General features: G+C 38.1%; 1 protein-coding gene across 1 annotated transcript in view; it reads left to right on the forward strand.

Annotated features, from left to right (window-relative positions):
* usp43a (ubiquitin specific peptidase 43a) overlaps window positions 1–21,030 on the forward strand; it is a 181,703-nt gene that overhangs the window by 97,286 nt on the left and 63,387 nt on the right. Inside the window, exons 5-7 of the mRNA XM_041784322.1 lie at window positions 487–622; window positions 1,965–2,109; window positions 19,736–19,904. Of these exons, the coding sequence (XP_041640256.1) occupies window positions 487–622; window positions 1,965–2,109; window positions 19,736–19,904 (450 nt within the window). The remainder of the gene's footprint in view (window positions 1–486; window positions 623–1,964; window positions 2,110–19,735; window positions 19,905–21,030) is intronic.

Genomic DNA, 21,030 nt, shown 5'->3' on the forward strand with positions numbered 1-21,030 from the left:
TTTCTAGCCTGACTGATAGCTAATTTGAGACATTTCTAAAATGGTGACCGCTAATGGTAGGCTTCATAAATAAGCTTCAGAAACCACTGGCTGACGTCACTGAAGGTACTTTAATATTTTATACACTCTTAGATTTAGTCGAGAATAAATGATAAATGTTCTAAAAAACTGACAGCATGATCTTTGTTGACACTGCTGCACCTGAATTCACAAAAGCACAGATTACGTTGTCATGTTTTGGTTTATCTGCATCTGTAGATGACATCTCTGTATCAAAGTTGCCTGCATTGTTAAACATAAAAATCCCTGGTGTCCTTTGTTTTTGGAATACATTGTAAAGTAAAAAGAAAGGAGCATTGCTAAACAACTTTGCTCTTTGATCTAAGATGTTATGTATGATCTCTCTGTCTTCCTCTCCCTCCCTTTCTCCCTCCTTATTCACATTAATTTTCTCCCCCCTCTACTCTGTATCGATGTTTCCCACAGACCGATGTATGTGACGCTGGTGTTCAGCACAAAGGGTCAGAGGTACCTGCGGGTGGGGCTGGCTGTTCCTCTCTTTGGTTCCATGTCCTGCCTGAGATCCATGGTGGCAGAGGAGGGAAACATCTCCCCAGATCAGGTATCTGCACACACAGGAACAAACAACTTTAAAATAACAGAGATATTTTGTATCTGTAAAGGTATTCAGACCTTTTGCAACAACACTTGAAATTTAGCTCAGGCTCCTCCCATTTCACTTGATTATTGCTGAGATGTTTCTAGACCTTGATTGGAGTCCATCTGTGGTGAATTAAATTGAGTGGACATAATTTGGAAAGGCTCTCCTCTCTCTTTAGAAGGCCTCACAGCTGACAGTGCATATTAGAGCAAAACCTAGTCATGGGGTCAAAGGGACTGCCTCCAGAGCTCATGAACTAGATTTTTGCAAGGCACAGATCTGGGGAAGGCAACAAAAACATAACCTCTGCACTAAAGTTTCCAAAGAGCACAGTGGCTTCCATAATTCTCAAATGAAAGGAGTTTGGCACAACTCTTCCAAGAGCTCGTTACCTGACCAAACTGAGCAACTGGGGGAGAAGAGCCTAGTAAGACAGGTGACTGAGAACCATATGGTCACTTTGACAGAGATCCAGAGATCCTGTGTGGAGATGGGACAAAGTTCCAGAAGGATAACCATCACTGCATCCTTCCACTGATCTGGGCTTGATGGCAGAGTGGCTAGACATAAGCCTCTCTTCAGTGCAAAACACATAAAAGTCCGCTTGGGTTTTAATATTTCAGTTTTTTATTCTTTATAAATTTGCAAAACTGTGAACATACTAATTTGTCACTTCAAAATTCTGCATATATGCATACATGAAAAGGAATAAAATTAAAACTTGTAAGCATCTGTGCCCTTACAATTACAACATACTCTTCAGTGTGGATTATTTAGTTCTGCTCACTTCAGATTTTTTTTATCTTCACTCTTAGAGCTCTGATAACTGAAAGTATAAAATGCACATCTATGATAGGTAAAAAAAATATATGGTAATTATGAGATATGAAAGAAACTGTGTCTTCATACTATTCCCATTGCAGATGTTCATGTTTGACTTTTGATGTTGATGTATTTACCCTCCTGTTCTCTGATTTTCTGCTTGTTTGAAAACCTCTCTTTGTTCTGCTTTATATGATTTATTTCTAAAGCAGCAACCTTTACATCTTTTTGTTGTATTTGATCTGATTACACTAGTACGTATGTACTTTCATTTCCCTGTTGAACCTGCCTGCTGAACTCCTTGTGGTCTGGCTTTTATGTCATGCAGGTTATCACACAAAGTCAGCTCTTGTGCCGTTGAAGCTGAATGTTGTTTTTTCAGTTCAGTTTGTTATTGGTCCAAGACTGTATGATTTGTAAGGACTGTGTCTGAAAGCAGATAATTCACAGCTTCTCTCTCTCTCTCTCTCTCTCTTTTCAGGTCATCCTCTCAGAGCTCTACTCGACAGGTTTCCAGCGTTCCTTTTCAGACGATGACGACCTGACAGCAATTGCTGACAGTGACGTTGTCTATGCCTTTCAAGCTCCTCCCCTCTACAGTCGTGGAGGCTCCACACAGCACTCAGGTAATCATGGTACCAGGATGTTCATCTGATGACACTAGCTGCGTTTCCATCACAGTTTTTCACAAAATAAAAGCAACATACCTTTTAAATTTCAACTAAGTAAAATTGCGCACATATCTAACTACTGTATGTGTAGACAGGAAAATAAAACAGCTTGATTACGTATTATGAGAGCCCAGACTGATCTCCATCAGGTAACAAAAGCCTGAGTTGCAGCCCAGTTGATCTGGAATGAGAGATTCATTTGCTTGTCAGGCAGCTTTGTACAAGACCAGTAGATTGTATTCACTAAAAAAAAATGAAATTAGTTCCTTAAAAGTTTCCAAGAGAAATTTGCATGAGATCCATGATATTTTATTAAACTGCTGAACTGCATGCACCTGTGATGACCATCACGTCCTCATAACCCTGAAAGTCATGTATGTTTTATTTTAATTTGCAATGAAAAATTACCCTTTCTGGCCATTTAAAGGCTTGAGACTGCAGGGCTGTGTGCAAACACAGAAGGCACTCAGGAGGGAAAAGAGAATAACTGAGATAGATGTCAAAAATGTCCAAATCAAAATATACCTTGAAAAAAATCCCACACTGGACTTAAAGTATAAGAAATACTCTGGTAGTTCTGAAGTGGATGTAGTGCTGCTCCAAAAGAAGTGGGAATTGGCAGCCTTATCTATGCAGCTCTTAGAGTCCAAGACAAATTTCCCTAAGGGTACAAAAAAGTGTATCGTATCGTATCATATCGTATCGTATCGTGTCATAGTGGATATCAAGTAAATGCTACAGTCATTTTAATTGGATGATATAACTCATTGGGATAGCGCTGTCTTTTATTATAAAATATGAAGCTGTCATTTGATGTAACATCAGTTGAAACATGTTTAAACAACTGTGGGTGAAGGTAATTTTTTTAACTTAAATAAAGTGTTGAAGAAATTCTCATCAAGATGCTTAATCAGACTCAGAATAGGGATTTATTGCAAGTACATTTTCCCATGCAAGAATCTGACTTGGTTTTTGGTGCAAAACAAATAACAAAGTAATAATATAAAATATTGCAAGGCTAATAGAATTATTAAGAGGATAGACTCAAATAAAATTATATAGAAAAAAATATAGTTCAAAAATAAGAATTTAAAATGGAATAAACATCAGAGTATAACAAACAATGTGAAGTTGTAACCATGAGAGATAGAGCCAGGTGTGTGTTAACATAAAGCATTAAGTCTGTATAGACATGCATAATTTTTGTCTGCTGCTTCTGGGCTTCGGTGAGAGTCTGTGAGGGGAGGGCTGGACTGCTGTTCATGAGGCGGACAGCAGAGGTAAAGAAACTGTTCTTGTGGTGGGATGTTTTTTCCGGATGGACCTCGGCTTCCTGCCAAAGCGGAAGGCCTCAAAACATTTATGTCCTGGGTGAGAGGGGTTGGCTGCAATTTTACCTGCACACCTTAGTGTTGTGGAGGTGTACAGGTCAGGCAGAGATGGAAGATTGTAGCCAGTCACCCTCTCTGGAGAGTGGATGATGTGCTAGAGCCCATGTCTGTCCCTAATTCAACATTTTAAGGTTGAGATCAAACATTGCATGACTAAATTTATAGTTGACCATATTTTAGATCAAATTGTTATATGCTCTAAAAGGCTTAGCTGGTTTAAAAAGCAGTAAAATAAGGTTTAAAATGATTAAATGGTTATAGTTTCTTTCTTAGCTTAGCATATTTAAGTGCTGATCAGTGCAAAATTAGTCACCTTTTCCTGTCATATCAGCACTCATGTGGCTATGAGGGATATTGTTCTTAAAAACAAATTTAGAGATTAAAGAGGAGGATTTTATTAGCACTGTCCCTGGGTATCTATATGGATTTAACAACCTTAAAAGCATTCAATGCAGTTCACCCCTAAAGGGCCTGAAATGTTTAATCTCTAGTGGATTTAATCTAATAGAGGCTGGGATATTTTCCTTTGTCTGCTATTAAAAGTAAAGTTTCAGATCTAGACTGGATGAACAACTCCCTTTGTTGTGGGTGTGACAGTGGACTATGTATACAGTAGCATTTCATCCTTTTAGCAGAGCTTGGTTTTAAGATACATCGCAATGATGCACTGGGATGCATCTGGAGTGATGTTCCTGGGGTCATTGGGGGTTTCGTGTCTTTCAACATCATACCCCTTCGCCCAGGGGACCCAGCTGGGGTGATGAAGTCCCAGCTTGCATCCCAGCAGCAACAAGCCAAGAGTCTCCCCTCTTTATCCAAAGCCACCTTGTTGCTTTTCCTCTAATCCTCTAATTTTCTGCTCCTTATCCTCATCCAGGGTTGCAATTAATCACACATTTACAAAATAATAGTATATTCTGCTTGAAAGTAGTAAAAAAGGGAAAATAATGAAGAAGAGCTTCTGGCCATATCAGTGTCTTTAATATTTTTTTGTAAGCATGACTTGCTGCGCCCTGCAGCAATGCTTAACACTCAAATGAAAACTCTAACTGAGCTCACTTTTGTTAACTTAAGGTCCTCCTTTGGTGTTTAGAAGTGAGCATTTTTTAAACTTGTTGCCATTTATTTTCAGCCTCTTTTACAACAGAAACATGTTTTACCCACAAAGTTGTCAGAAGGCAGTGAATTTTAAAGGAAAAAACTTTTTTGATATTTCTGTAGTTTAAAGCTGCAGCAGATCAGTGCAGCTGGTTTATGTAAGTCTTTCAGCTGACACCAGGCTGTCACATTTAATGATGTGACATTTTTATGACAGAATATCAAAGATGTTCTTGGAGCATAGATGGCTTTTGAGGTGTTGATAAAGTGAGAGAGTATCATCTTCTTGCCGGAGATAAAAAAAAGACTTTATGACTTTCAGAGCAGATTTTTTACAACAAATAAACGCTCCCTTTAGACATGTCTCCTTTGTCCCTCAGCCTTCCCACCTACCTGCTTCCACTCTTCTGTATCTCCCATCCTGTTCCAACAAGTGTCTATAAGAGGGAGAGTGACACAAGTGCTGGCAAACATCTAAAAGCAAGATTTAGCCTTTAATTCCAAGTGACACAATGCATTTCACACTTAATTTGGCTGTGATCTACTTTTTAAGACCAAGGGGTATCTTCTCTTAAGTTTGAAAAACAGTTTGTTCGTCTTTAGGGTATTCAGCTTGTTGCACACTGGCAAGTGGCTCTATGTGGTTTTTAAACACCCAGCAGTAATACTATATACTGTGGTGAAATTTGGGGAAGGTTCACCAATATTAAAAAATGAATCCCGCCCAATCCTTGGTGGTAGGGCTTACATTAGTGCTGGGTGGTCAATTGAGGTTCATTTTCACTGAAGAGTTATGCTTCCCTTGATCATAATAACAAGATAATCAAGATTAAATGATTATGCTTTAGGATTATGCTAAGCATATGCTGTCCTTGTTATTTTTTGCCTTGTAAAAATAAGGATGTTTATTACAGGGGTGCTAGAAGTGATTTATAGTTGTAGTAACATTGTTTTCACACTTAACTGAACTAAACTGAATTATATCTTTTCATCCGTCATTCAGAGATAATATGAGTAATAATAATCCAAAACTATCATCAGATGGCATATAGGAATGTAAAAATGTTGCCTTTGCTTTAAACAGATAAAAGTCATCCCTATATGTTATTTATTTCTGTACTGAGCAGCACTGGTGAGCTCCATAAAGCTACAAGTTAACTGTAGGGAAGCTTATGCAAAGCAAATGCAAAAGAAATGCTTTTATACAATCGCACACACAATAAACGCACAAAGCTCCTTTGATAAATCCCACTTAAGTGCACACTGGGAGGTGTGACTTCCTTTCCTGTGAACAATCTGATGAAAATGATGAATGGACCTCAGCCTAGAATAATTGATGAGATCACAGCAGAGCAGATTCAAGGATATCATACTCCATTTAAGTCGATTTGTGTCGGGATAAATAAAGCAGAGCACACACAATTTAAGCATTACTGCTCGGAACACAGCTTGGCAATACAGTGATTAAAGATTATGTATGGCAGCTTTTCTACACAAGCTGGATGAGTTTTATAATTGTATATATGTAGCAATGCACACAGACATATCAGTCAATAAATACTCTTTAAAAATGTCCTCAGTGGTCAAAAACGTGAGCTAGATGATCAGATTTTAACTGGTTAATGCTTGATGTATTTTCAGATGTTAGACCAGCATGTGGTACTGTTTCATACTGTCCTCTTGCTAAGAGAGCTGGGTCTAAATGGGTTGAAAATGCGCTCTCACTGTGTGAGATGACAGGGGAGATTAAAATCGGGAGAGCCAAATTACACAGCATATAGGTGCAAGAGCAGAGGACGACTTTCTGTGTGATACTGGGTTCATAATCACACCTCTTTCTTTGATATAGCTCTCTACATTTCTATGTGTGATCATGGAAATGACATTTTTGCCACCATGTAAAAATTGATCTAGTAGTAGAGGATATAAAAGAGGATGCTGCTGAAACACATGAAGAGTACTCTCCACACTAGAGAGCTTTACAGACTCAGATGAAGGACCTCACTGTAAAGCCGTGACAAAAATAGCTCAAACAACAATGGCAGAAATGCTGTTTTCTGAAATAACTTTGCATTTAAAAAAGTTGGAGTCACTTTGCAAATTACGACCAAATATGAGGATAAACTGAAGCAGACAATGGGGCCTTTGAGAGACATTCTTACCCTTTGGTATTGATACTAAAGGTCATTATAAAGTAAATAATTTGATATCTATAAGGATGGCCGGAACTTATTTTATCCTGTTACTGCTGTCATATTTAGAATAAAGATTTAACTGGGAAAATGTCATTATGTAAAGCTGCTCAGTCAGTAAATTTAGTTGATCAACGATCAGAATTCAGGGGTTTATATGTGTGGTTCATCTTCTAGGAACCATTAGTGTATGACTGTTGACTTAGTATTAGTGAAGTTATTTTAGATGCAGACCAATGACAATGCCCTCTGTTCATTTTCAGTATAAAACTGCTTTTCATATGTAGGTAATTCCTCTGATGTCCTGACCTGCTTGGCAGCGTGTTGGAGCTGGTCTTTACCAAATTCTGGGGGAGGGGTATTGACTCAGAGCTGCTCCAGGGTGCAATAATGAGCATGAACATTTAGAGAAAGTGGCTACAGGAGGTCTCACAGAGGAAAACACTGAAAATCAATTAGGTTTTAAAGCACCAAAATAACATCCTATTTCACTCTCAACCGGGGCAATTTGCACATAAATAGAGTGTTACAGTTCTGTAATGGCTCCTGCCAAATAGTAGCTCGGGAAAGATTAGCGTACTAGCTTTGTGTGAGGTTCACTTGGTGCCCTTGAATAAAAAGGTAAGAGCCAACCTCAGACACATGAATCCTGAGTGATAGTGAAATTAATCAAGATGGAGAAGACTGGATTTAGGGGGTTTCTAGCTCAAAGAGAGGCCTAAAGGGAGAATGGATTTTCTCAATGCAGATACGAGGAACTGTGATGTGATTGACTCATTAGCATATTTTATTATTTTGAAAGAGTTGCAATTATCTGTCATTCTCTCCTTTTCACATAAACACACTAAGATCCTGCACAAGAAATGCTATTCTTCAACACATTGTTTTATGTAGAAGTCATATTGAGGTTGTGCAAATTTGGATACATAGATACTTTTCTTAGGCCGGCCACACACTAGATGATTTTTTAATCTGAAACTATTTCAAAACTGTGAGAGACCACAGACCAAAGGACAATTTCCAAAGATTTTTCATCTTTAATCCTCTGAACGCACACACTAGATGACTCAGCCAGATTGTCAGATCACTGGAGACCACACACCTGCCAACCTGCCAACGACCTTGCGTGATTATGTGACTTCAGAAAAACAAAACAAAACGTGGATGTCTGTCGATACCATCTTGCTGTCTCTCCACAACAGGCTGTCCTGGCATGTGTTACAGGTGCAGCAAAAATCATAAACAAGGGAAATACTCAAGATGAAATCCTGACTAAAACTAAGTTGTGTTTATGGTTGTGAGCGGTGAAAGTACATATGGTCTGGCAGTGACGCTACCCGGTCTGCTTGCTCTCATTGGTTGTTGTGGGTACTCCATCAGTGGCACTATGACCCAGAATCGTAAATATGTTTGATATTTACGTATCAGGATTTTTGAGGCTACGATGCAATTTGGAGCAGTAAAACAATCATGTTGATACTACACACATGCAGACTACTCAGACAAACGGTCGTTTGCAACGAGGCTTCTCTCGGGATAATCTTGCCCCAAATTGGGCTTAAAATCCTGTAGTGCGTGGCTGGGCTTAGATACTTTACAATACCACCCACCAGAGTTTCCACTATACTCTTTTGTCTTTGGCCAAAATGGCTGGCAGTCCTCAGTAATTCCAGCCATTTAGAACAACTACAAGACATTTGCTTCAGATAGTCATATGTGACCAGTAACCTGCATTTAACAGCAGTAGACCACAATAATCTAAAACTCTGTGATACAGCTTCAAGTCTACCCTGAAATTAGACTAAGGACAAATTTTTCTTTCAGGACCTGACCCAAGATTGACAGCAGAAACCGAGCCGACAGTAAACCCGAGTAATCGGTACCCTGTTATCACAGCCTGCTTGTGTATGCATATTACACATGACCAGACCTCGGAAATGACTGTGGAAAGACATTCTTTCATCCGTTTTTGCATAAGTTGTTAAAACAAATGTAATGAAAATTGTGAGCTCTTCCTTACACATGTGCCAACATATGCCAACCTTAAACACATAAACAAAAACAGCACTTAGCTTCAGATTAGCCCATTTGCACATCATCTGCTACCATAACTTATCAGCTTACAACAGCCAAATAACATCCTCCACTGAAAACACTTTTGAATCGACCCAACGCACCAAAATAACGACAGAACTGAGCCCATATTTTCAATGACGACGCCACAATAGTATTCTTTGTATACTTGGAGACAGAGGAGGAGAGCTGTGAGTGTAGTAGAGACTGTAATGTGACCGAATGTGTGGAATTAGCCTCTATAGTTAACCACATAGGAGGATCCTCAAGGTTTCCGTATTGAATCCAAAAATTTAGATTTCTTATATTCACCGCCCAGTAATAAAATAGCATATTTGGTAATGCCATACCCCCCAACTCTTTAGCTCTTTGAAGTGACTGTAATCTTAACATGTTTTTTTTCTTCTTCCAAATAAAATCTAAAATAATACCGTCAAGTTTATGAAAAAAGGAGCGGGGAATGAGAATTGGCATGCATTGAAACAAATACATAAAACGAGGTAAAACATTCATTTTTATTATATTGATTCTGGCAGCTACAGATAATTGTAAGAGGGACCATCGATCAAAATCGCATTTAATTTGAGTCATTAGCGAAGTGAAATTTCTCTTGAATAGTTTGTCATATGTATCTGTTACATGAATGCCTAGGTAATCAAAGCCTGTCCTGGCTAATTTAAATGGTACATTTTGGAGGGGGTAACAATCAGAAAGTCCATTGATAAGGAACAGCTCGCTCTTGCTAAGATTTACTTTATAAACTGAGATTTCAGCCAGACATTTTGACTGTTAATATTCTTATCTTTCTGTCTGCCCATGAAACCGGCCGAAGACCGGGAAACACCAGCAAGTGGAAACTCAGCCACCCACTTTGAAATAATTAAACCTCCATTATTTTCACTATCAACTAATTTAAAAAAAACAATTTAGAGAGTGTGCAGGAGTTTGTTCTAGTAACTGAAAACAAGAAACCGCCAAATTTTGGGTTTCTTACAAGGAAACTACACTGAAGATGGTCAGTTAAAGCTCAGCACTCCATCTTGTTTCTTAGTTTTGCATCAGGCCACATTTATAACAGGCATGCTTGACTTAAATATACTGTCATAAATGCTCTTCTCAGCTAGACGGGTTACTTCATGTTTACAGATTTAAACAAATATTGATAGAGTTAGGGTTAGAACATAAAAGCAAGAGTATTAACCAGCCAGTTAAAGCAGACACTGCCTGGATACACCTTTCTCCTCTTACAGATCATAAATCTTTAAAACAGCTCTGGGCTATGAAGTACCATTGATCCATACGCCTAGATGGTCAAGCATTATGGCAGTAGCCATTATCGAGAGCTCCAGATAGTGGCTCCAGAAAAATAATGTTAAGCATTTTTACAGTTAAGGAAATCAGTGAAAAGGTACTGACTATTCTTCATGTTATAATACCTGCATTGTAGCACATGTAAACATGCAGGTATTTGTGCATTTATGAGCTTCTAATAAAACTGACTTATATTTGTACAAATAAATCACAGGTGCAGATGAAGACCCTGCTAAATACACCTTCCTTGAAGTTCAGTTAAGGCAACATCAGGTCGCCTGCAGCAAACTCATTGCAGAACAGTAAAATATTCCAGGAACATTCACAGGGGAGCTTTCACCCCTCCAGTAGGTTTCATCATTTAAAACAACCTGAAGAGAATGAAGGCAAAAAGAAATTATTTGTGTCTACACTTGGTGCTCTGATCATCACTGCTGCTGGATCATGTTCTCAAACCATCTGGGAAATAACAGCAACACTCAGCTCGGCTGCTTTATTGAGAACAACACAAATGATGCATGAATCATATGTGAAAGCCAGTACTGACAACTTCCACTGGAATCTTACTGTATGATCGAGTTGTTTTGTATTCTTTTAAGTAGCTTGTTGTGACTCATCAATGGTGAGTGACCTCAGAACACCTGAACTATGTATTGCTATTACCAGTTGTGGAAAACATAATTTACCATTTAAAAACACCTAATTGTAAAATAAAACGAAAACTATACGAGACAAATTTCATGTTAGATTTGTGTGTAAGGTGTACAGGTGTGCTTGTAGTGACAAGAGAAACTTGATTCAAACGACATTTCACAAAAGATGGTAAAGATGGTTCATGCATATGTTTTTCTAAATGGTTTTCAACAGATTTGGGGAGTTTCTATACCATTTAGGTTGTCCTGTGGAGAGATAATGGCGATAACAGCTGTGGTTCGCTGCATGGAATATAGATGTAAACACTCTGTGCCCAACGGGAACATTTTCAGCATTCTTTCTCTTTGGATGATTATGCAGTGTCACAAAATAAACCAGGAACAAACCTGCTGATAAGCACTGCTTTTTTCCAAACACTGGAAAAGATAGCTTTACATAGATGTTACATAATCCATTGATCTGTTAATCACTGGGCATTATTTTTTGTTTAATTCATTTTCAATATGTAAATTAATTTAAAGATCAGTTGCTGAAAACTTACACTACCATAAATTCATTTGTCATTTTATAAGCAATAGCATTTTGCCTCCTGTACTTAAGAGATGTTTTTGAATGCTACAACATCACCATGTCATTTAACTGTCCAAGTGATGTATATCTGGGGCAGGTGTTCCTGGTGTTAAGGCCCTTGCCTGAGGGTCCACACTGGATACTCGTAATGCCCTGACCAGGATTGAAACCCCAAGCCTCATGTAAGAAAGTCAGTGATATAGACCACTGATCTATCTAGCTAGACAAGGGAAACCCCCCTGAGCTCTTATTGTGAAATGCTGCTTCACCTATTTGGTGTTACATACTTCTGGGGCTCTGATAGTGTGAGTTTCTATTATTTATTGATTTAAAGCAGTCTCTGGATCTTTTTAGACATAATATGTTTAAGTTGTGTATTTCATGAGTTTTGGATCATGGTGGACCCTTTCCAGTACAACAGGACTGTTTTGTAGAAATATTATGATCAGAAGATTGCTCTTCAGTGTTGTCCACACTTTCTTTCTTGGTGACCCACTTTTTACATGGTTCAGGCCATCATGACCCAACAAATTTGTTTTCCGCTGTTGGCTATTGCTTGCTTTGATAACGTTAATTCCAGACTCAGGAATTATTATATTAGCCAACCATCAATAACTGTGACTTTAATTTTTTTGCTATCCAGTTTCTGGTAGTGCTTTGTTTTGTGTTTTTATGGTGAAAATGGTTGGTGCCAGAGGGTGGAGCCCCCCATGTGGCTGTTATATGCCCTGCAAAAATAAATGTCACACTAAATACTGTAGCAAAGGAATAATGAAAACTCATTTGGCGACCCAAAAAAATGAAAACCTTTCCCAATCCAACTTTAAGGATGTGGCTACTCTCTTGTATGGATCTTGAAATAGTTACAAGGATCCTAACTTTCTGGTTATATGATACTTTATGCAGCAGTCTTCAAAATAGCCATGGCCCAGGGGCAGACCATAAAACTTACATAAGGTTTCAACTTTAAAGGTGGCATATTTTACCCTTTTAAGACACGTTTATATTGTTCTCTGAGGTCCCCAAAACATGCCTGTGAAGTTTATTGCTGAAAAAACACTCCAGTATTGGATTTTTGCATGTCTAAAAACCCCTGTGTTTCAGCCCTTCTCAGAATGAGCCATTTCTGTGTCTGTGGCTTTAAATGGTAATTAGCTGTCTGACTCCACCCCTGACCACACCCCTCTCAGGGTGGATGCAGCACTTGTGACATTACAGACCTTTTTTCTCCCCCAAAGTTCAGACTGGGGTTTGAACCATCAATCTCCCAGACTGTAGTCATCAGGGTAACCCACTGAGCTATAGAGCATCTCAGCTGGTAGCTGGGAGGATCAGTAGAGGACGATGGAACTTTCCTCCAAGTGGGGAAGGGCCAACCAAACCTGGGGGTGGGTGCTTAGGCTCCTGGTGAGGTCACTAGATGTAAAATCTGAGAACGGCTTGTTTCAGTACACATTTTCTGAAAGGTGGAGAAAGAGAGGGGGAGAGGGAATGGATTTTTCTGGTACTTGATGGGGATTGTGGACAGGCCACGGACACATATTTGTGTTAAAAAAGCCTGAAAAAGTAATTTTGCCTAATATGTCCCCTTTAATCTTCATGTGTGTTGATCTAATCTGGGGTAGAATTAATGGATAAACTGTTATTGATGTTAACATCTTTGATAATGGATTAATGCTTACCAGAGTTACATTTTTGATGAATCATGCTCCACTCTTCTAATCCATTATCACTTATTCCCACATCATGTACAAAAATAGACCCTTAAAGTTGAAAGGAACAATGCTACTTTGGATCTGAGTGGTTGCACTTAAGCACCAGCCATTCAGAACAAAACAAAATGTTTCTCTTAGCACATAGATTCCCCTTTTCCCCCAGCCCTCCCTTCGTGTTCTGAACAAGTGCTGTCAATTGTAGGACAAATCTTCATTCAGATATGTAGCTCACAGTTGATTCAGTTTCTTTTTTAAGTTTTTAACAAACAAAGCCTCCCTTTGGTCTGGAAAGTCTGATGTTCCTGTTAAGGGTCAGTCTAAGAGATAGGATAACTGGTTCAAGTTTACATCATACAAAGTACACTTAAAGTGAGACTAATTATTTGAAACAACTTGTTTTTTAATTGGATAAAGATACTTTCTGATTCACCCCCATTCTCAGTGACATATTGTTTAGCTCCAGTGATGTTCTAAAATTTGGAACCTTTTAAGCTCATGCAAGACATTATGTCCACATGAACCATAAAGAAGAGGACAGTGAAACCTGAAGATGCCTCCTTGTGCTGTACTCTTTTGTCCTTTCATTACACATAGCCCACAATTTAGCATGACTTTATTTTATCTTGTTTATTCACAACTAATGGACTCAAGGAATTTTTTTTAGCTTCAGCATGACGTAACTAAGTGAATATACTGGCAATTTTAACAATTTTGACTTGATTTATCACATTTTCCAAATGGGAGGTAGCAGTAAGAGTTTGACATAAAAGTAAACTTTTGATAACTAATCAGGTTGACAGTAACAAAAGTTCTGAGGTAAAATGGAATTAACAAGGAAAACAAGTTACAAAGGAGCAGAGAAAAAAGAAGGAAATATCAGGTGGATGTGCCTCCCCTGCTGCCTTCCTAATCTGTCATTTTGCTGTTGGCAGAAAGCTCAGGTGCTTTGCTGACAGGAGGGGGGCATTTGTGGTCAGATGGCTGCTCAGTGCCAGGACCTGTGATATGTCTGTGTCTGGGGCTAAGCCCACAGTCTCCTGGGTATTTTTAGTCATGTATGTGGATTACTCTGACGGATCACTCAGTTGGTCTCAAAGGATTTGGGAGGAGTGTCCGTATGTCGCCATATCCTTTCTAAGGTTTCCTCCTCTGCTTGTTCCTATGTTAACACATTTCTGACTTATTTGACATTGGAAAAAATAAGTCATAGCCTGTACATTATGGAAGGAGACTTTTTGCTGGTGTAATAAATAAAAGCAATGATTATTAGTGAACTTTTGTCATCTGCTCTTCATGCATCAAGAAACTGATAACTGCATAAACCATACAGCCAGGCCTTACGAGCCTAAGGCTCCCATGCAAGGAGCCTCCACCTGTCATTGGTCCCCCTGGACATGAACTTTGAGTACACTCAAAGTATAGGCGAACAAATGAAGGAACATTTGGACACTTTAACAAGGTCATTGTGGAGACTATGATTTAACTTGTATTGAGCTCTGTGATGTTATAGTTGGTTAACAACACTTTGCATGCATTTTCTTTTGTGTATCACACATACATACACTTTTCTTTTAGATTTGCGTTACCCTCTTTTCCATTGGAAATCCCCACCAAAGTGGAATCATTGGCACACATAATTCTTTTATGGTATAAAAGAATGCCTGGTTCCAGTAAAAGCAGACAGAACCTCTCCCTGGTTTGTTTTTACCCTGAGCATTCCTCCATTGACATCTGATGTTGTTTAAGTATCTGACAAGTTATGCAAATGGGAATGACCAAACTGGATCACTGGTCAAAATAAATTAAATGGGAGCCAGGTTTGGTATCCTCATCAGTGAACTTCTTACATAAAATGGGCTTCTAATAGTCAATGAACAAAATGATGCTAGAGGTTATCAGAAAAGTACAAGCTAAATTTGACAAGCATGTGGATAAGGGATTTCTGTGATGACTGAATGTAGCTGTTGCATTAGTAAGCTAACTAGTAAGTGGAATAACCTCATATTAACAGCACCTCATCACAAATATATGGTGGACAGTCAAGCTCCATTTCTCTAAGATCTCCAAATCAGCAATTGAATTTGTCTATAGTCCTCAAAGTGGGCAGCCCAGTTTCAAGATTGACCAGTGGCTCCTTTCCTGCATGTAATAAAAGACATGAAAGCCCATTAATAAATAAATACACTCTCAGTCTATCATCACCCTGTAGCCAATGGTACCTGGCTATACTGTAGCTTAATGCTAACATTAGCTGTTGTCCGCTGATAGCTTACTGTTTCTGAGCAAAAAATGTTTTTACTTATAACATTACCCTCTGTCCTTCAAAATTATATGTCCTTTGTTTTCAGTTTTTAAAGCAATCTGGTATTATTGTAATGAAAACACACATTCCGTAGTTCTACCAGACAGCTGTACTTTATCCATTAGATTTTTAAAAGAATAATGTGGATTTTCTTTCTACTTTGACTTTTAGATTCCACCAAACAGTCAGATAGTAAATTGGGTTTCAAGGGGGACAGATAGAGGCAGGGAGAGGGATTAACTAAATACAAAAGAAACAAACAAAGATAGGTTTGGCCAAATTAGACTGAGTGCTAGAGGAGATATAATATCTGAAGTTGTTTAATTAACATACTTGACATCTAATCTCAAGAGCCATTTCTGTTTATATGCTCTTTTCTTTTTTAGTGTGGGCTTGTTCTTTATTTTTCCTCTTCTATGCTCACTTGCACTTCTGTCTATGTATTTGCTTTTGTTTTAAAAATCATTTAAAGGGAACACACTCTAGCTATAAACTTCACCTTGTGACAAAACACTCATACTATTGTACTTTGTTCATTAAATAAATGCATTTTTGAAAGGAGAGTCAGGGAGCATACTTCTCTCCTCACTCGGAATGCACTTCTTGTAAAAGTCATGGACAAACTAGTTTAGAAATATTTCATTTTGAATAAGCCATTACTGGTCTATTCTAGTCACTCTGAGAGAACTCCTCCCTCTCAGAGTCTCTTCCTCTCTCCCGTCTTTCACTTTTTCCTCTTTCTCCACCCCCTTGACACCTCCTGAATAATCAATGTCATTGGACATACCTGGGCAACAAAACACACCTGTCAGTCACATGTTCCAATACTTTTGCTCACATGAAAAATGGGTGGGTTCAAATGAATAATGATATCATTATCGATACACACTAAAATTTTTATTTTATTGTAATTTATTTGAAAATCCAGGCCCTACTGCATCTGTCAAGAAAAAAGCTGGCCCTTGTACAAATGTTACTGATGGTCCCTGTGTTATGCTGTATTGACTACCTCCCAATAGTCCCCAGTTCTCAGAAGACAGAAAGGAAAATAAAATAACTGGGTTTCTCCAAAGTAACTACACTGGGTTATTCATTTATTTTTGGTAAAAAAAATATCTGTCATAATTTTGGCCAGTTTTTTGTTTTTTCTTTCAATCGCCTTCAATTTATGTTAAACATGATCCTAGTTGTAAATATTTCCTCTGAAGACTGTGAATGAAAAACACATGAATGCAATGTAAATAGATGTAATTTGAAGGAGTCAGGATTATTGTCATAATAACATTTGTATTTCTTGCTTCAAGGGCTTTCCTCTTTTACGATTCATGCTTCAGTTTGTTAGACATGGTTGTTTATACCTTTTACAATAGGGTACATAAGCTTAAATACTCATTGGTAATTGGTATTCATTTGTAAGTTTTTTGGTGTAATATTGATTAATTGTAAGGTTAATGCTAGGGTATCGTTACATACAGTGCTAAACAACGTTATTAGACCACCTGTCATAAAAACGAGAAAACATAAATATTTTAGAAATCTTTCAAAAACTTGTTTAAAACTAAAAATATTATTGCTATTTATTTGGCAAATAACAAACTGAAACAACTAAATAGTCCTTTTTCACACATAATAACCAAAAAGCTTAATATTTTTTTATGGCCTCCTTTGTCCTTGATAACAGCTTGCATTCTTGCTGGCATTGTTTTTATGCACTTTTCCACAATCTCTTTTGCTATTGAGTTCCAAATAGTTTCTAGCTGTTCCCACAGACTTGCTTTAGATGAAACTTTTGTTCGATCAATCTTTGAATCTACTAAATCCCAAATTTGTTCAATAGGATTCAAATCAGGACTTTGACTTGGCGAGTCCATCAGTTCCAGTACTCCAGATTCATTTTTCTCGGTCAAATAGTCTCTGCACAGCTTTGAAGTATGCTTGGGGTCATTGTCTTGTTGGTATATGAACCCACGACCAATCAGATTCAGTCCAGAAGGGATTCCATGATGCACTAAGATGTTGTGGTAAATGTTCTTGTTCATGATACTTTCGATTTTCACTAATTTGTCCACGCCGTATCCACAAATGGAACCCCATACCATAATGGAATTTCCACCGTGTTTCACTGTGGGTGCAATGCATCTGGCATCAAAACGTTCTCCAGCTTTTCTGCAGACATAACCACGACGATGCTGAGCGAAGAGTTCAAACTTGGACTCCTCTGTACAGAGTACCTTCTTCCAGTCATCAACAGTCCAGTGTTTGTGCTCCCTGGCAAATCTGAGGCGTTTCTGGATGTTTGCAGGCCTCCATTATGGCTTCTTACCAGCTACTCTTCCCTTTAAACCTTGTTCCGTCAGTCGTCTGTTTATGGTCATTTTGGAGACTTTCTCAGACTGATCTAGAAGCATTCATCTCTGCCTAAAGATCAGCAGTGGTCTTCCTTCCGTCTCTAGTACTTCAAATCTTGAGGTGTCTGACATCTGCTTCAGTTAACTTTCATTTCCTGCCTCTTCCTTGGCGCATTTTGTTAGTACCAGTCTCTGCAATTGACTCCAAAGCATACTTGACCACACTGTGAGAACACTTTATGTCTTTCCCTGTTTGTCTCAGAGACCATCCAGCATCATGAAGTGCTTTAATGCTGACTCTTTCATATTCATTGAGCTCTCCACGTTTTACCATTTTAAACAGAAATGAGGAATTTCAAACTGAATTCCCCTTTTTATACCCAAATTTGAGCTGGCTCACTGGGCTTCTCTAAAAAGTCAGAAAATAATCAAGCATAACATTCAACCACTAAAACTATTTTTTCTGTTCAGGAATGCAAGTATATAACTATAATTTGACATATTATTCAAGAAATAATAATGTGCTTGACTGTTTTTTCAGTTTTTTTGTTAATTAGTAAAATTGATAATTCGTGGATAACAATAATAATTATATTTTAGCATTAAAAATATCACTTGGGTTAAATAGCTTCTACATATTGGTGTATTAACCATTGCAGAAACATAAAAAATGATTCTGGTAATTACCAATACTGTTAATTTAGGGCTGCTGTGGCATAAACCTTACTTTGGGTGGTGGTCTAATAAATTTGTTAAGCACTGTATGTCTTTTTCCAAAGTGAAAACAAAAAACAAACACAAAGATGACCAAGAGGATGGAGGAAGTGCTGAGACAACAGACAGAAGCTAAATTGGCTGTCTAAAGGGCAAGCATTGTGCTTAAAATGTCACATCCAGCTGATGATGTCTGCAGAAAGAAAATCTCCATTTGATTTAAATGTAGCTTCACAAACATTACTTACATTATTTCATTATCTGAGCTTGCTCAAAGGTCAGTAGTTTTAGTTTCAATGTCTAATACTTTAATTTTTAATTCAACTTTTTACTGACAAGTGGAGACTCTAGTTGCCCAGCAAAAGCCTTCTGTGTGCTTTGCTTTTTCTGTGTCTTTTGAAGCATGTTTGCATTTGTCTTATATTTTCTGTGCTTTTGTGATGGCATAACATTTTAGCTGTAAATTTTTTTCATGCTTGTTTTGCTGTGTGCATTTGAATTTGCTTTGTGTGCGGCAATGATTAATTTTGCAGTACAGTAAAAAAAAGCAATGATTAATTAAATTGTTTGATATTATTTACGTGTGTCTTTCCTAGGGGACAAGATTTGGCTTTTGAACCCCCTCAGCTTTTACCCACAACCACTCACAGCAAATGTTTGTGTGTCTAATGAAGTAGTCAGTGAGTGTATTTACAAATTATGAATTTTTGATTATCTGTCGGTAATAAGCACTGTCATAAAAGTCTCTGGTGAAACAGGATTTGAAATGCACCTTCCAGGATGTCGTCCGAACATGCATTCACATTTTCTCTTCTCTATCTTTCTGAACAAAGAAGTCATTATGAATCAGATTCTGACCAGAAATGCCCGCCTGAGCTTGAGTTCACTGTGCTGTAAGGAGGTTGGTATGGAGTGTGTGACATGAAAGGAGTCAGATCCCCCTCTACTGGATAAACAACAGAACACAAACATGTCTAAGTGAAACCAATGCGTATTCCCTGCACTTCATTAGTGAAAATACAAGAGTTAACATCAGCGTCTGTCAGCCAACTTTGATAGGCTATAACTGTCCTGCCCATTGAGCATTTGTTTTTGTACTCAGGGTGGTGAACGCTGAAAATGTGGACACAGGTCCAAAAGTCTTGAGAGCAAAGCAAAAAGATTTTTGTCATGTCTGCCTTTCTTCAACTAATCCCTTCTCCTCTCTGATCAGGGTATCACCACAGCCTCCCTTCTTCCCCCTACACCTCTGCGGCTGGACCTGATGGTCATAGGCTCCTCTCATCTGGAACCCTCTCCTCTGAATACCTGAATCAGGGCAGCTCCTCCAAGGTCCTTTTCCTTATCTGTAACACAGCTGGATCTGGCCAACAGGCTGTCAGGTAGGCTGCAGGCTGATGGATCTTTTAAACTGTTGGTGTTTGGTTTTTATTAATGGTTTGGATTTACTTCATTGAGACAGACAAAGCCTCGCTCTTGTGTTTTGATTTTTAGCACATTGTAATGTTGGTTTACTTGATTTTTTTTTTTTTAGATTTGTGAAACCATTTTCAGAGCTGCAGAGATATTTTTCCCCTGCTATTCTGTGTCTTTTTTTCTGCTAGCCTTGTTCATTGTTCTCTCCTGAAAGAATCCAACTCCGTCTCAATATCAACTCTAACTTATGTCTGACATTGACCTGTATATCTACTGCATAAGTATCACAGCTCAGGTGCTGTTATTTAGCTCCCTTTCAGCTTAGCTAGAAGCAGACTGTGAGAAAAATGATTAAAAACACTTTGCTCAATCTGGAGCACCTAACCTCTGAAAGCTTTGACTACTCAGTTGCCATATGTTACCCAAACAAGAGTGGGCAGTACCATTAAAATGCTTAACACCTGCAGTGCCTCTGATGTTCAGACAAACTGCCTGAAAATGCTTTAATACAGCTACTGCTGCTTTGAGTGTTCTTGTTGTTGCCAACAGGAGAGCTGTAGTATTTGATTCCAGGATAAATGTCCCCCAGGGAGCTTGATGGTTTGAAAAACACAGAAGAAGTGCTCAGTTATATTTAAAGCTATTTAAATGAAAACAAACAATGTCTATTAAGATGTAAGCAAAGATTTTATGGACTTGAATGCCAAAGCCAAATGAATGCAGAATTTATTTGCAAATACCTTAGGTATTAATCTACACCAATTTAAATGATCATAGCAAACCTAGAAAAATATCTGATCATCTAAAGATTCATAAAAACATTTTCTGTCAAGTGAGTATGGAAGAAAGAATACTTCATTCTAATTGTGGCTTTATTCTTGCCCACACCGCCATGTTTAATGTTGCCCTGTGAGAAGTACATCAGCATTACAGTGGATTAAATGGTCAATTTTTTGTGTTAGTAACATCACAAGTGTGAAATCCCAGTACAATAAAGGCAATGTTGATAAATTAACTTAAGCACCACCTTGATTAAGTTTCCTCTCTGAAAACAACCACATCCTTGTCATGCGTTACAGTGCCACATATGGA

This window comes from Cheilinus undulatus, linkage group 4, assembly GCF_018320785.1.
Source record: "Cheilinus undulatus linkage group 4, ASM1832078v1, whole genome shotgun sequence".
Taxonomy (NCBI): Eukaryota; Metazoa; Chordata; class Actinopteri; order Labriformes; family Labridae; genus Cheilinus; species Cheilinus undulatus.